This window comes from Gracilinanus agilis, chromosome 2 (assembly GCF_016433145.1).
Source record: "Gracilinanus agilis isolate LMUSP501 chromosome 2, AgileGrace, whole genome shotgun sequence".
Taxonomy (NCBI): Eukaryota; Metazoa; Chordata; class Mammalia; order Didelphimorphia; family Didelphidae; genus Gracilinanus; species Gracilinanus agilis.
The window spans coordinates 321,720,372-321,735,670 of NC_058131.1; the positions used below are offsets into that span (position 1 = coordinate 321,720,372).

Consider the following 15,299-nt stretch of genomic DNA (forward strand, 5'->3'; position numbering starts at 1 on the left):
CAGCTACCTTTCTTCCAGTTATCAAGCTCGGCTTAAAACCTAGGTGTCATCTTTAATTCCTCTCAATCTCTCACTTCTATATATACCTTCAAATATCTCTTACATGTGCCCTCTTCTCCCTTCTGATATTGCCATCACTCTGATTGATGCAGGTCCTCATTATCTCATGCTTAGACTACTGCAAAAGCCTTTACTCCCTGCCTCAAGTTTCCCCATTCTAGTTCATCCTCTGCTATAGTTTCAAAGCAAACCTTTCTGAAATACAGATGTGACCATGCTACTCCCCTATTCAATAAACTCTAGTGCAACGGTTGGCAACCTTTTTAGCCATAAGAGCCGAAAACGCCTTCGGAAGGAGAAGGATGGAGGCAGAAGGCGCTGGAATATGGAGCAGGGGCTGAAGGGCCCCCTGGGGCATATCCTGGGGCTCTGCCTGGTCGGACAGGTCGGGAGGTGGAGCCAGATATGGCTCGAGAGCCATACGTTGCCAACCCCTGCTCTAGTGGTTCACTATTGCCTCCAAGACCAAATGTAAAATGTTCTAAGTTTTAAATTCCTTCATAATCTGGTCCCCTTTCTAACCTTCCAAGTCTTCTTATGCTTTACTGCTTTCCACAAACTCTATGATTCAGTGACACCAGTTTCCTCATTGTTCCTCACACAAGACTTCCATCTCCTGCTTCTGAGTCTTTTCACTGGCTTTCCCTTATGTATGGAATTCTTTCTCTCCTCATCTCAGCCTCCAGGATACCTTCAAATCTCAACTAAATCCCATCTTCTACAAGGAGTTTTTCTTGGTTAATGTTAGTGCCTTCACGCTGAGATTATCTCCCATTTTTGCTATTAAATATCTTGTTTATACATACTCATCTGCATGCTGTCTTCTCATTTAGATTGTGAACTTCTTGAGGTCAGGAACAGTTTCCCCTTTCTTTCTTAGTATGTCTAGCCTCTGCACAGTTCTTGGCACAAAGCAGGTGCTTAATAAATGTTTATTTATTTGACTTGAGGGCAGGGACTATCTTTGTGTGATTATATATACTTACACATAAATATACACATATGTGTATGTATATACCCCCAGTACTTAGCTCATAGTGAACACTTGCTAATTTTTCATTCAATCATTCCCTACTTTCTATTAATTCTTTGGATTAATTACCTGTCCTTATTTCTATCTTCTAAATATCCTTTTAAAATTTAAGTTGATTAGTAAGTTCCCTGAACATTTTTCTTACTCATAAGAATTATTCCCTTGATTAGTCAAAGCTAGGGTTCAAATGATTTATGTGACCTTGAGCAAATCAATTCACCTCTCCTGGACCCATTTTCTCATTCTAAAATGAGACAGTAAGAAATGATCTCTAAAATTCCCTTTTGCTCTAAAACCTATGATTTTATCTCAAAGGAATATTTTGAAGAAAGAATTATAAAGTCACTCTGAAAATTAAGAAGATGGAGGAAATACTTTCTGATGTACCTTAGTTCCATTCTCTTTTTTGAAAATCTTTTTTCCCCTTATTAGTCATGTTATGAAATAAAACATAAAAAAATCCTAAGAAAAATAAAGTAAAAAAGAATATACTTTGATTTGCATTCAAGCTACATCAGTTCTTTCTCTGGAGGTAGATAGCATTTCTTGTCATGAGGCCTTTGGAAGTATCTTAGATCACCATATTGTTGGGCATAGCTAAATCACTTGTAGGTAGTCATCTTGCAATATTGCTATTACTATGTACAATGTTCTCCAGGTTCTGCTTATTTCACTTTGCATCAATTCACATAAGTCTTTCCAAGTTTTTCTGAAAGCATCCAGTTTGTCATTTCTTATAGCACAATAATATTCCACCATAGTCATATACCAGAACTTGTTCAGCCATTCCTCAATTGATGAGCATCCCCCTCAATTTCCAGTTCTTTGCCACTACAAAGAATTGCTACAAACATTTTTGGACATGTAGATCCTTTTCCTTTTTTAAAAAATATCTTTGGAATATAGATCCTAGTAATGCTAATGTGGGGTCAAAAACCTAGCTTTCTGGCCTCTGGGATCAAAATAATTCCAAATTGCTCTCCAGAATACTCAGATAAGTTCGCAACTCCACCAGCAGTGCATGAGCCATATTCCCTCCAACACTTGCCATTTTCCTTTTCTGTCACATTAGCCAATCTGATAGATGTGAAGTACCTCAGAGTTGTTTTAATCTGCATCTTCCCAATCGATAGTGATTTAGAACATTTTCTTATTCAACTATGGATAATTTTGATTTCTTCTGAAAACTGCCCATTCACATCCTTAGCTTATTTATCATCTGAGGAATGACTTGTATTCTTATACATTTGACTCAGTTCTCTATATATTTGAGAAATGAGGTCTTTATATTAGAGACACTTGCTGTAAAATTTTTTTCTCAGTTGTTTGCTTTCCTTCTAATCTTGGCTGTATTTGTTTTGTACAAAAACTTTTTAATTTAATGTAATCAAAATTACACTTTACATCCCATAATATTCCCTATCTCTTGTTGGGTCATAAAGTCTTCCCTCATCTGTAGATATGACAGGTATACTATTCCATGCTGGGAGGAGTCTTATGTCATGATGTGGTGAGAAGAGTAAGGAGTCTGGAGTCTGGAGTTGGAAGACCTAGATTTAAGCCCCAGCACCAACACAAATTAGCTATGTCACTAATGACAATTCATTGAATTTCTTTGGACTTTAATTTTCCCACTTGTAAAAAGGGATAATAATCCTTATCCCTTTACCTCAGTGGTCTGGGGAAGGAAAGCATTCTGTAAACTTTAAAGTACTATAAAAACAGGTACAATTTTTAGTCTACATTGACAATAGTTAGCACCCTATAAACCTATCCAAACCTAGCATGTTAAAAATTCTTTTCTCTCATTGGTGGTCCCCAGCAAGGATCCTGCTTGCCCACTTCTTTTGTTCATCCCTCACATTCTCAGAGATTAATATTTAACAAACTACACTCTTTTCCCCAGTTCAACATCTTTTTTGGTCAAGTGGAGTAGAATTTACTAGCCAGTTTTAGAGATCAGATTTTCTCCCTCAGTTCCCCCTCAACTTGCTCTCTGGTTTTTACTATAGAATGTTAGTCAGAACACACCAGAGAAAAGGACCACCTTTTATTAATTTCATACCAAAAACAATATGTAGGATTAAAAGAAACAGCTCAAGAGATTGAATGGCACACTCTCCTGTCAGCAAAGACAGCTATGTCCCAGATGACAGTGGTTGACAAAAGAGTAAAATGGTCTTCTTGCTTAATGCTGGTTGTATCTTACAGCCCAGTGTGTTTATAATGATGTTTACAAATGGAACCATATGTTTTCCTCTTTGTTTGCTTAAGAGCAACTTAATAAAATATTTCAAATCCCTTATATAAAACAGCCCATCCTGAAGGGGGACTGGAAGGAAGGGTCCCTGCACATACTCCCTCACCTCCAGAGATGCCAGTGAGCCTGACACTAGGCTGATGACAATTTCCAAAAGGCTCATTTAGTGGAAATTGGATTTTTCCTGCCTTGCTGACGTGTAAGCTGACAACTTGCCTCTTCGTCACATCTGCAAACAGTTCTCCTAGACATTTCTGACATTTCCCACTTACAAAAAGCCATTTTCAGGAAGTTATTAACCCAAACGGATTCTTCCTGGTCAAGCCCAGGATGTAGAAACTCTTTAGTTGGAATTTCAAGGTTATAGTCATTCAATTCCCAGTGAGTGATGAAAAATAATAAATGAGAAGAAATCTGAGGATGTGGTTCAAAGCTCCCAGTTCTAATTATTTATTGTGTGGCACAGTGGAGAGAAAGCTGGCATCAGAGACAGGAACACCTGAGTTCAAGTCTTACATTTAAAACATAGTGGCAAGAAACTCAATGTTTCAGTGCTTTGGGCAACTTTGTAAGTCTATAAATTGCAGAGGCACAGGAAGTTTCCTCATCCCAGAGATACTATATCAACGAAACCACAAGTTAAGTCTCTATTCCTACAGATTCAATTTATAACAATAATACCCTATTATAAAGCTAAGAGACTTAGTATAGCAATATATGTTACTAACCTGGAGAGGTTCTTATGTTGAGATTTTTGTTGAAATTATCCTTAAGGGCTTCTACCACAGATTTCATCTCCACATCTATCTCTTCCAGACGGATTATGTCCTCCACCAAGGCTGCATTAATATTGACTCTGGTCTGGGGATGTCCTTTACCTTTGGCTAAGAATCAAACACTCAGTGAGCATAGAGAGTAGCAGCAGCAGCAATAGCATCAACAAACAATGGATCATTCCTTTAGAATGTAAGCTCCTTGAGAACAGGAACTGTTTTTGCTTTTTCTTTGTACCCCTGGTGCTTAAAACAGTCCCTGACATATAGTAATGCTTTAATAAATGCTTGTTAATTAGTTAGTTGATTGGACTCAGAATCAAGAGACCTAGCTCTAAATTTCATCTCTGTTCCCTAATATATCTATGTATTAAGCAAATCATTTCCCCTCATTGAGCCTCAGTTTTTTCATCTGCTAAATAAAGATAGTAATACCTACCAAAGAAGCACTGTGTTGTAGTGAATAGAGAAGCCAAATTCAGTCAGAAAAATCTAGATTAAAGTCCCACTGAGAACACTTCCTGGCTGTGACCCTGGACAAATCACTCAACCTTTTAATGTCTTGGGGAATTCTCTAGGTCTTTAGGTTGCCAAAACTTACTGATGGGTACTCTTGGAACCAGTTAGTTTATATGCTAGAGTTCCCCATACCAGTGATGGGCAAACTATGGCCCTCCAGCGAGATGCGGCCCCCTGAAATGTTCAATCCAGCCCCATGACATTATTCCTAATCTGACGAATACAATGAGTAGGATACAATACAATGAAACTTCGAAAGAGTTGCCTTAGAAACAGACTGACAGATGAGCATTTCCTTTCCTTTGGCCTCCTCATTAAAAAGTTTGCCCATCACTGTCCTATACCAATTAAGCCAGAGCTTCAAACAAACAAAAAAAAATAACGATAATGACTCCCCGCCTCCAGCTCCTAGGGATTTTTGGTAAAGAAAATAGTGATAGTCAAGCAGAAGAGAAATTTAATTTCTTGTCAGGGATATTCTAGAGGTGATTCTTGTTCAAATATGGGTGTAGCTATATAGTCTCTCTAATGCTGAGATCTTGAGACTAAGATTCTCCTATTTCAAGAAATTTTACTGGCATGTGCTCTCCCTAAGCAGGAGCAGATCACAGCTCTTCCTTACTTTGGGATACAGTCTTCAGTAATCGCTCTAGCAAAAAAACGAAACAAACAATCAAAAAAAAACCCTCATTGCCTGATGGCCATCTTTTGGGTGATGAGTTTTTCTGTGCTTGGTTAGCCTAGTCCAGAGATAACAGACATAAGCTCTCCTGTAGCCCATATTCAAAGGCTTTCTAGGTTGATAGGAAACTGCCAGAACTTGAGATCCAATGGCAGAAGCTTCAGGATTCTGGGATCACCTCCAAAAGGATGGGTCAACAGAGAATTTTATGGACAATTATTACTTTCATCAAATAAATGAGTGCCTAAACTAAACATTGGGGGCCCATGAAAGGTTTACATCTAGGTGGAAAGGCAGAACACATACAAAAATTAATAATAATATGTGGTGATGGAAGGAAGAGGAGGAGTGGGAAGGAAAAGGAGGGAGGAGGAGAAAGTAAATAATCATTGCAAACATTTTTGTTCCATAAAAAATCACATATATTGTTTCATTTCATTCTCACAATCATCCTTTAAGATGAGCAAGGAAGGAATTATTATCCTCATCTGATAGATAATAAATTAGGCTCAGAGAGCTAAATGACTTGCCCAAGACCTCACAAGTGATAGAGGAGCAATCTTTTAGTCTAACTGTAGTTAATGAGTAGTCCAACTACAAATGAGTAGTAAATAAGTAATACACATGTAATATTCAAGTAATATCCACATAGTAGCGTTTCTCTCTCTCCCCTTCTTTCACTCTTTCCCTCTCCCCTTCTCTGTCTCTACCTTCTACCTGTTAAAATTATTTGCAATTAACTCTCAGGTTTGGGTGCCTCTTTCTTTAAGCAACCATCCCCAACTTTCCTCATATCTGGTCCCCATCCCCACCCATAATACCCAGCTGTCCAAAAACACTTCAGACCTCTTTTGCACTTCTATCACATTCTACCATATATATCCTTCATATAGGTACATGTCATATTCTCCTAGTAAATCATAAGCCTCTTGAGGGCAGGATTTGATCTCATCTTTGTATTCCCAACTTCGAGCATGGGGCCTTGTATATAGAAAGCACTAAACATCTTTGTCATAATGAAAAGTAGCACAGAGGTACTCAAAAAGAAGGGCTAAGGGCTCTGATAGGTGATATTTGAAGGTCCATGGTTCTCAAAGTGTGGTCTGAGGACCCTAGATATTAGAACTACTTTCATAATAACACTAAGAGAATCTAATTTCTAATACAGTGAATATAAATAAATATAACAAAAGTTCTTGGGAGGGAGTGGGGATAGAACCACGATCATTTTTATGAGTGCAAAAAAGTCTTAAGCCCCCCAAATTGGAAAACAACTATTTTAAAGAATCAGTTTGGGGGCAGCTGGGTAGCTCAGTGGATTGAGAGTCAGGCCTAGAGACGGGAGGTCCTAGGTTCAAATCTGGCCTCAGACACTTCCCAGCTGTGTGACTCTGGGCAAATCACTTGACCCCCATTGCCCACCCTTACTACTCTTCCACCTAGGAGCCAATACACAGAAGTTAAGGGTTTAAAAATGTAAAAAAAAAGAATCAGTTTAACTGGATATCTAACTCAACTCAGCAGTGAAAAAATTCAGAAGCTTTCTAAGAAACTGAGGGGCATAGCCATTTTCATTTATTGATTGATTGATTGATTGATTTTTTAGACCCTTAACTTCTGTATATTGGCTCCTAAGTGGAAGAGTGGTAAGGGTGGGCAATGGGGGTCAAGTGACTTGCCCAGGGTCACACAGCTGGGAAGTGTCTGAGGCCTGATTTGAACCTAGGACCGCCCATCTCTAGGCCTGACTCCACTGAGCTACCCAGCTGCCCCTTGCCATTTTTTTTTTATCTGTTTAATTCTCAAAACAGTAAGACAATTCTTTATATGAAGCAATGTGGTATAAAGGAAAGAGCACTGCACCTAGGAACCAGAAGTCCTCCATTCAAGTTCTGCTTTTGCCACTAACAGGCTATATAACACAAAGTAAATCACTTCCTTAGCTAGACCTCAGTTTTCTCATCTGTAAAATAAAGTAGTTGGACTAAAAGATTGCTCCAAAGTCCATTAAGCTTTAAAATCCAAGGGTCTGAAGTTGTGAAATTCCAATAATTCAGAGAATCACAGTTTCAGAGTTTAAAAGGATCTCTTTGCAGGCATCTAATCCAAACTATACATTCACATTTCAGTTTAAGTTAGGTAGAGAAAGAAGAAAAGAAAATATTTTGGGTTGTTGGGTTTAAAATAAATAAATAAATGTAAAATGAACTCTAACACCCAAAGTTTGTGAGATAGAAGCACATTTCACAATAAAATATGTTTATTTAAAAATAATATTCTTGGGGCAGCTGGGTAGCTCAGTGGAGTGAGAGTCAGGCCTAGAGACAGGAGGTCCTAGGTTCAAACCCGGCCTCAGCCACTTCCCAGCTATGTGACCCTGGGCAAGTCACTTGACCCCCACTGCCCACTCTTACCAATCTTCCACCTATGAGACAATACACCAAAGTACAAAGGTTTAAAAAAATAATAATAATATTCTCTAGAAAAGAATAAAAAGTGGACCATTAAATAGTGTTTAGGTAATTGGGGGGAGGGACAAGGACAAATTAATATTTTTTTAGTACTTTTAAGAGGCACCTGGTAGTATAAACAGTGAATAGATCCTCAGGTCTGGAGTCAGGAAGACCTGACTTCAAATCCAGTCACAGATACTTATTAGTTGTGTGACTTTTGGCAAGTCGTTTAACTTTTATTTGCTTCAATTTTCTCTTCTGTAAAATGGGAGATAACAGTACCGCCTCAAAGGGTTGCTTTTAAGATCAAATAAGATAATATCTGTAAAGCTTTGGGCATAGTGCCCAGCACATAGTAAGTGCTATGTAAATGTCATCTATTGATATTATTACTAAGATATGAAACCTCATATATTATTCAACTCTAGCACTATGAGTTTTAAAACTGCTCTCCATTTTAATATACTATATTCTATCTGCTAAGATCTCTTTCAGTTCTAATAGGCTATGTTCTAACTCTGCAAATAATGAATTATAAGCATTCTCATAAGCTAAGGTCCCTTTCAGCATTGTTCTTCTGTGATAGTTCTATGACTGTATCTAAAAATTTAAGATAGAGAGAAATCAAGGTATGGTTTCCATACCTTTGGCTTTCTTGGTAGCAAAATGTCGGACCATTACAGTTGAACAGGTCTCACTCTGCTGGCAGTCATTCCATGTTATACCTGTACTCCTCAGCCCAACTTCTGAAACAGGCCTTGTCAAGACTGACAGAGAGGTGCAAAATCCAGGCTGTACCCAACGAAAGCACCTTAGTCCCAAAGCCATGGTTCAAAATGGTCCTTGAGAAACCACCTATGAAAGAAAGAAAAGCCTTTCACAGATATGAAATAAGCAGTGAACATTGAGGTAAGAGGCCACTCTGGCAACCTGAACCTCATTGACTATAATGAAATGCTTATGTGGAGAAACATACAAAATTGAGACTATGCTGTACTGTAAACACAGAGTACAGATTATAGGAGATAGGTTTTAAGTGTATTTTTTTAAATCCTCAACAGGCACAAAATGATGGGAAAAATTACATGACAGCTTTTAATTAAAATTGTCTTCTGCTCCATATGCACTGATTACAAATTAGAATGCACTTTTCTTTGCTACAAGTCTAAAGCATAGATCAGATCTGCGCCTTTTAATGTTATTGGTGCTAGAGCTTTGGAAGATGCCATTCTTTTCTGTGTGAACACAAGTTACTCATTATACTTCTATAGTTTTAAACCCTCAAAGATTCTCCAGCCTGCAGCTACCTCTGTGATAGAACTACATAATTGTTGAATACCAATGTTGTATTCAAAGCTTCAGAAAGAAAAGGGGGCTCTCTCACACAGCTGGGAAATGTGGGGAGATAATATATTTCTTGAGCACCTGCTATGTGCAAGGCACTGTTTTAAATGAATAAATTAGCCAACACCCTGAGTCTGCCATCTTTGCCATTTAGTTCCAGTTTCCTCTATGGACCCCCCCCCCTTTCAAAATAAACATGTCCCTCTAGAAAAGGAATGTGATATAGTATAAAGGGATGACAATTAGGAAACTTAGATTCTGGTTCTGGCTGTGCCACTCACTAGTTAAGTCACCCCTAGCAGTCATTCTACTTCTCAGGGCCTCAAGTTCCTTCCCTGTAAGATGATCTCTAAAGCAACTTCCAATTCTAACATTCTCTGTTAAAGCATGTCATATTCTAAAGTCCTTTCCGTTTCTAACATTCTATAATGCTCTGATTTTTTTCTTTCAAAGATTCCTATTTCCGTGTAAATCAAGGACCAGTCATATGGCAGAGTGGGAGATTCTTTGGACCACAATCCATCTACAACTCAGTAGCTAAGTCCTTAAGAGCTTGATGCCTGAGGCACACAGAGGTTTCAGTAACATTCACAGAACAAGTGTCAAGAGTTGCAATATGACCCCCCAAGTTTTCCTGATTCCAAGCCCAGTACTCCTACCCACTTTGTTATATGCTGCTTTTGTTAGTCGCCACTAACAAAAGCCAAAAAAACCTGCATGGTCTTTCCAGAAATGCAAACTAATGAGTTAAAAACATGAATGGTTTCACCTCCAGATACTATGAACACATGAATTTTCTAAAAGTAATTAACATTTCCTTAGCAACAAAGGATGCAGGACATCGCCCAGCTATGCATGGAGCCAATAGGAACAAATTTATATTGCCAGGTACTAGCAGTACCCCTGCTCTATTTTAGCAGGGCTCTATGTAAAAGGTTGACTGTGGGTGAAGTTTCTATAACTGGGATTCTGCCAAATATGGTCATTGTTTAACTCATACCTATGTCCAAATATGGGCTTCTAATTATGTGCAAGGTTGTTTTAGATTTGTTTTTTTTTTTTCTGGGGGGTGGGGGAAGTAGAAGAGGAGTATTAGTGGAAAGAATTGTTTGAATTTTTTTTATCTACTATGTGCTTCAGTCTGCCAACTCAAATCTAATCCTCTTATTTGCAAGTCATAATATAAAGCAGTACAGCAATAAAAACCAGAATTGGGTTAGAAATAAACAACCTTTGAAAGAAAACACAGAGCCCAAAAGGAGACCTAGAGCAAGAGAACGGGAAAACAACCTCTATAAATAACTAGCATTACTGTAATATTTAAGGCTAAGATTTTAATTGGCCATAAGTCAGGTAATTTGAAAAGAAAAGTCCAATAATGTTTCTAGATTGTCAAGTACTCAATGATATAATGCAGCAGACTAACAATAATGCTTAATTACACATGCAAAGGGAAGGAATTATAGGAGATAAAAAAAAAAAGAAACAATATTAGAACGAAAAGAAACCTTATAACATTTTAGAAATTTGAACAGGTACTGGCTGGGGTATCCAAACACCTTGATTTGAATTTTGGCTATGCTCCCACCTTCTTGTCTATATAACATTGAACAAGGATGTCATTTCATTGAACCTCGGTATTCTCCTCTCAAACTGTTTCTAAAATCCCTTCCAACTCTGAAGCCTATAAAATTTAATTATGTAAGAATTGAAAATAACTTTACAGAATAGTGTTAAATCTGGAAGGGATCTCTGGGGAAAAATAGTTAGAACTAAGGGGATTTCAGGATAAAGAATGTTAGAAGAGAACTTTAGAGCAGGAAATGATCATAGATATAATGTCAGAAAAATTAAATGGCAGATCAAAAAGGGATCTCAGAACATAGGACGTTAGAACACAAACTAACACTGAAAGGGATCTGAAAACATAAAATCTTAGGATCATAGATTTAGAGCTCAGCCCCCTCATGTTCTAGAAGAGGAAACAGTAGTTCATATTAAGAGGCTTATCAGAGGCCCTGCAGCTACCGGACAAGACCCCCAGCCACCCATTTCACAAGCCAGTACTCTTTGCACCAAACCACATTACTTTCCAGGTGTCACTTTTTTCATCAAAAATAAAAAATAAAAAAATCCAATCCATATCATTTTGCTACAGTGTGTGTGTGTGATTAATCAATAAATATTAAGTACCTATCCAGCGCTAGGCACTGAGGTTGCAAAAACAAAAATGAAACAATCCTAGCACTTAAGAAATGTATTTTCTCCTGGAGAAGACAACAGTTACACAATGTAAATACATATTTTAAAATATACAAAATATATAAGGTAATTCAGGATGGGAAGGAGGCACTAGTATCTAATTTTTTTCTACTGGATAAGACAACAGTTACACAATGTAAATACATATTTTAAAATATACAAAATACATAAAGTAATTCAGGAGGGGAAGGAGGCACTAGAATCTAAGGGAACCAGTAAAAGCCTCAAACAGGAAATGATGGTTGAGCTAAGCACTGAAGAAAGTGAGGAATTTTAAGAAGTGCATTCCAGTCATTTGTGAAACAAGTCACAGAAAAGAGATGTCTGGCATGGACTCTTTCAAGGAACAGCAAGAAGGCCAGTTTGGCTGAGACTGAGAATGGGAGAACATATAAAGGTAACATATAAGAAGTGTTCAAGGTAGGCTTGCAAGAAAAAGGATCACCTCTAATGGCTTGTCTCCCAACCTATAAAATGAGGGTATTAGATTTAATTATCTCCAAGGTGCCCAGCCATCAAGAGCAATTAATTTGGAGTCAAAGAATATGATTTTGTGACCTTGGACAAGGGCAACAACAGCTAATATATCATTTTAAGCTTTACAAAGGACTTAAAATTTATTACTGTAAAGACAGAAGTAAGACAGGTATTATCATCCCTCCATTTTATAAGATGAGGAAGCTGAGGTACAGAAAGGTCCAAGTTACTACCAAGGAACTTATTCACTATCAAATAAATATCAGAGGCATAATTCCAAATGGTACTCTTCTGACTCCCAGGCCAGCATACTTGGCAATACATTGCTTCTCTAATAACTTAAATGATGGGATTGACTAGATGATCCCTGAAGGTAGAATCACACAACCACAACAACACAGAGAGTTACACAACTTCATTACTGCTACTAGGTAAGCCTTCTATACCTGCCTTATCAACTCATTATCCCACTTTCCACAGGGGCTCTTCCAGAACTTTTCATCCCTCCTCAAACCTCCCAGGGCCTTCTCAATTTGTACCTTCTCACAAGCTGAGAACCTTGACTCATATAGAAAAAACTGAGGTCATTCTCTGTGACCTCTCTCTTCTCCCCTCTTAATTATCTCAAATTTCATACAGTAGATTCCTGCCACTATATCCTCCTTCACCTTTGTCTCACATGAAGAAGAGGCCAAAATCCAATGGCCTGTTCTCAATTTTCATTCTCTTTGACATCTCTGCATTTTTTTTTATTTTTTTTTTTAAACTCTTGTACTTCGGTGTATTGTCTCATAGGTGGAAGATTGGCAAGGGTGGGCAATGGGGGTCAAGTGACTTGCCCAGGGTCACACAGCTAGGAAGTGGCTGAGGCTGGGTTTGAACCTAGGACCTCCTGTCTCTAGGCCTGACTCTCACTCCACTGAGCTACCCAGCTGCCCTACATCTCTGCATTTTTTGACTGCTGATCACTCTTTCCTCCTTAATACTTTCTTCTAAGTTTTCCTAACACCACTCCCTCCTGGTTCTTCTTTAATCTATCTCAGACTCGTCTTTCAGCTCATGACTTCTAACCATAGGTATCCCACAAGGTTCTATCCTGGGCCCTCTTTCTTTCTCCCTCTATATTACTTCACTTGGGTGATTTCATCAGCTCCCACAGATTTAATTATTAGCCCTATGCTAACGATTCTTCAAATCTACCTAGCCTGCCTCAGTCTCTCTGTTGACCTCCAATATCCAGCTGCCTTCAGATATCTCAAACTGGAGGTTGAGTAGACATCTTAAACTCAACATGTCCAAAACAGAACCCATAATCTTTCCTTCTAAACCCTCCCTCTCTCTTACTTTCCCTGTTATTGTAAAAGGCATCACCATCTCCTAGTCTCTCAGGCTTGAAACCTAGAAATCATTCTAACCTATCTCTTACCACTTATATCCAATCAGTTGCTAAGGCTTACAGATTTCAGCTTTACAGCATTTCTTACCCTTTTTTCTTCTCTGACACTTTCACTACTTTGGTGTAGGCCCTCATAACCTTATACCTGGATTATTCCAATAGCCTTCTGGGTGAGTTTGACTGCCTCAAGTCTCTCCCCACTTCAATCCATCCTCTATTCAGCCACAAAATGATTTTCCTAAAGCCTAGGAGCAACCATGTAACCCACCCCCCATACTCAATAAACTCCAATGGCTCTTAGATCAAATATAAATCCTCAATTGTTCAAAGATCTTCAAAACCTAGTTCCCCACTACCTTTCAAGTCTTCTTACTTGCCAATACGTACTCTTCAATCCGGTGACACTGGTCTTCTCACTTATTTCCTGAACAAAACACTCCATCTCTGAGCTCCCGACATTTTCTCTAGGTGTTCCCCACATCTAGAATACAATTCTTCCTCATCTCCAAATCCTGTCTTCCCTGGCTACAAGTCTCAACTAAAATCTTATCTTCTATAGCAGGGGTCAGCAACCTTTCTGGCCATAAGAGCCATAAACGCCACGTTTTTTAAAATGTAATTTCGTGAGAGCCATACAGTGCTCACAGTGCGTGCTCCTGTAACAGCATCTGAAAAAAAATTGACTTTATGGCTCCTGCAGAAAGAGCCATATCTGGCCCTCAAAAGAGCCAGATATGGCTCCAGAGCCATATGTTGCCGACCCCTGTTCTATAGGAACCCTTCCCAACCTCTCTCAATTCTAGTGCCTTCCCTCTGCTAATTATTTCCTACTTATCTTGCACAAATGTTGTCTCCTCCATTAAACAAACTGTGTGTTCCTTGAGAGCAGAGACTGGTTTTTGCCTCTTTTTTTGCATTACCAGAGTAGCACAGTGCCTAGGACACAGCAAGCACTTGATGTTTACTGATTGACTGACAGTCATTTCCAGGACTAAATCACATGATTCCATGGTCCTTACTTAAGACTGGTAGAAAATTCTAACTTTTGGGGGTTTCAATACTTTAGTTTGGTGGTTCTCAGAGTGTGTGTGTGGGGGGAGTGTCCCCCCAGATCAAAATTATTTTCATAATAACACTAAGGTGCTATTTTCCTATTATTTTTCCTTTTCCCAACTACTCATCTGTTTGACACAAGATTTTTTTTCATATATTTCGGCCATAACAAATCCCAATAGACTGAATGCAAAAGCAGATATGAGAATTCAACTGTCTACTATTAAGCCAGAAATCAGATTTGCAAAAATATATAAAATACCCTTCTTATCACTTATTTTTAAAATATATAGCTATTTTGCATTAAAATAATATTTATGTTAATATGTAGTGGGTTTGTTATTGCTATTTTTAATGTAATTCATTAAAATATTTTTAACGTTCTAATTTCGAATACGACAAATATCTAAAGATACAACCAACATAAACAAAAGCTCTTCAGAGTCCTCAATGAATTTTAAGAATGTAAAGGAATAAAGGAACTAAAATGTTTTTTCAGAACCATTTCTATAGGTCACGGATAAGTATAATATCAATTCTGAACCCTCAGCCTAGACACAACCCTTGACCCTGTTTGGAACGCAGATCCCGCCCCAGGCTTGATATGAAATAACAGGCCCCGCCCCATAGCCCTCTTAGTCAGGTTAGTCCAGAAGCCCCGCCCACATTTCAAGACTCACTTTAGGGCGACAGGCCCCGCCCCTCACCCAAAGGTCAAGTCAAACTTTTTGGGGAATGGGGAGAGGGGGAGGGCCAGGAACTTGGGCACGATAATGCTTTAGACCCTGTAGCCTACTCCTTCCGAAGCTTGCGCTCCTGCACGCGCACCTCTACCTCTCCGGCTCCGCCGCGACCCCACCTGCCCAAATTCGAAGCCAGGCCTACCCCCGGACTCACCGCCGTGGCTTCCGCTGCCGGGGAAACGGGCTTCGGTGCTGGCCAACGTCATCAACGCAGGCCTGTGACGTCACGAAGCGGCGCAAGCTG

General features: G+C 38.8%; 1 protein-coding gene across 1 annotated transcript in view; it reads right to left on the bottom strand.

The window, feature by feature from the left end:
* MRRF (mitochondrial ribosome recycling factor) overlaps nt 1-15,251 on the bottom strand; it is a 55,396-nt gene extending 40,145 nt beyond the window's left edge. The window contains exons 1-3 of the mRNA XM_044664255.1: nt 15,210-15,251; nt 8,425-8,635; nt 4,082-4,237 (exon numbers count right to left, since the gene is read on the bottom strand). Coding sequence (XP_044520190.1) covers nt 4,082-4,237; nt 8,425-8,608 — 340 coding nt within the window. The 5' untranslated portion in view covers nt 8,609-8,635; nt 15,210-15,251. The remainder of the gene's footprint in view (nt 1-4,081; nt 4,238-8,424; nt 8,636-15,209) is intronic.
* Nucleotides 15,252-15,299: the final 48 nt, after the last annotated feature.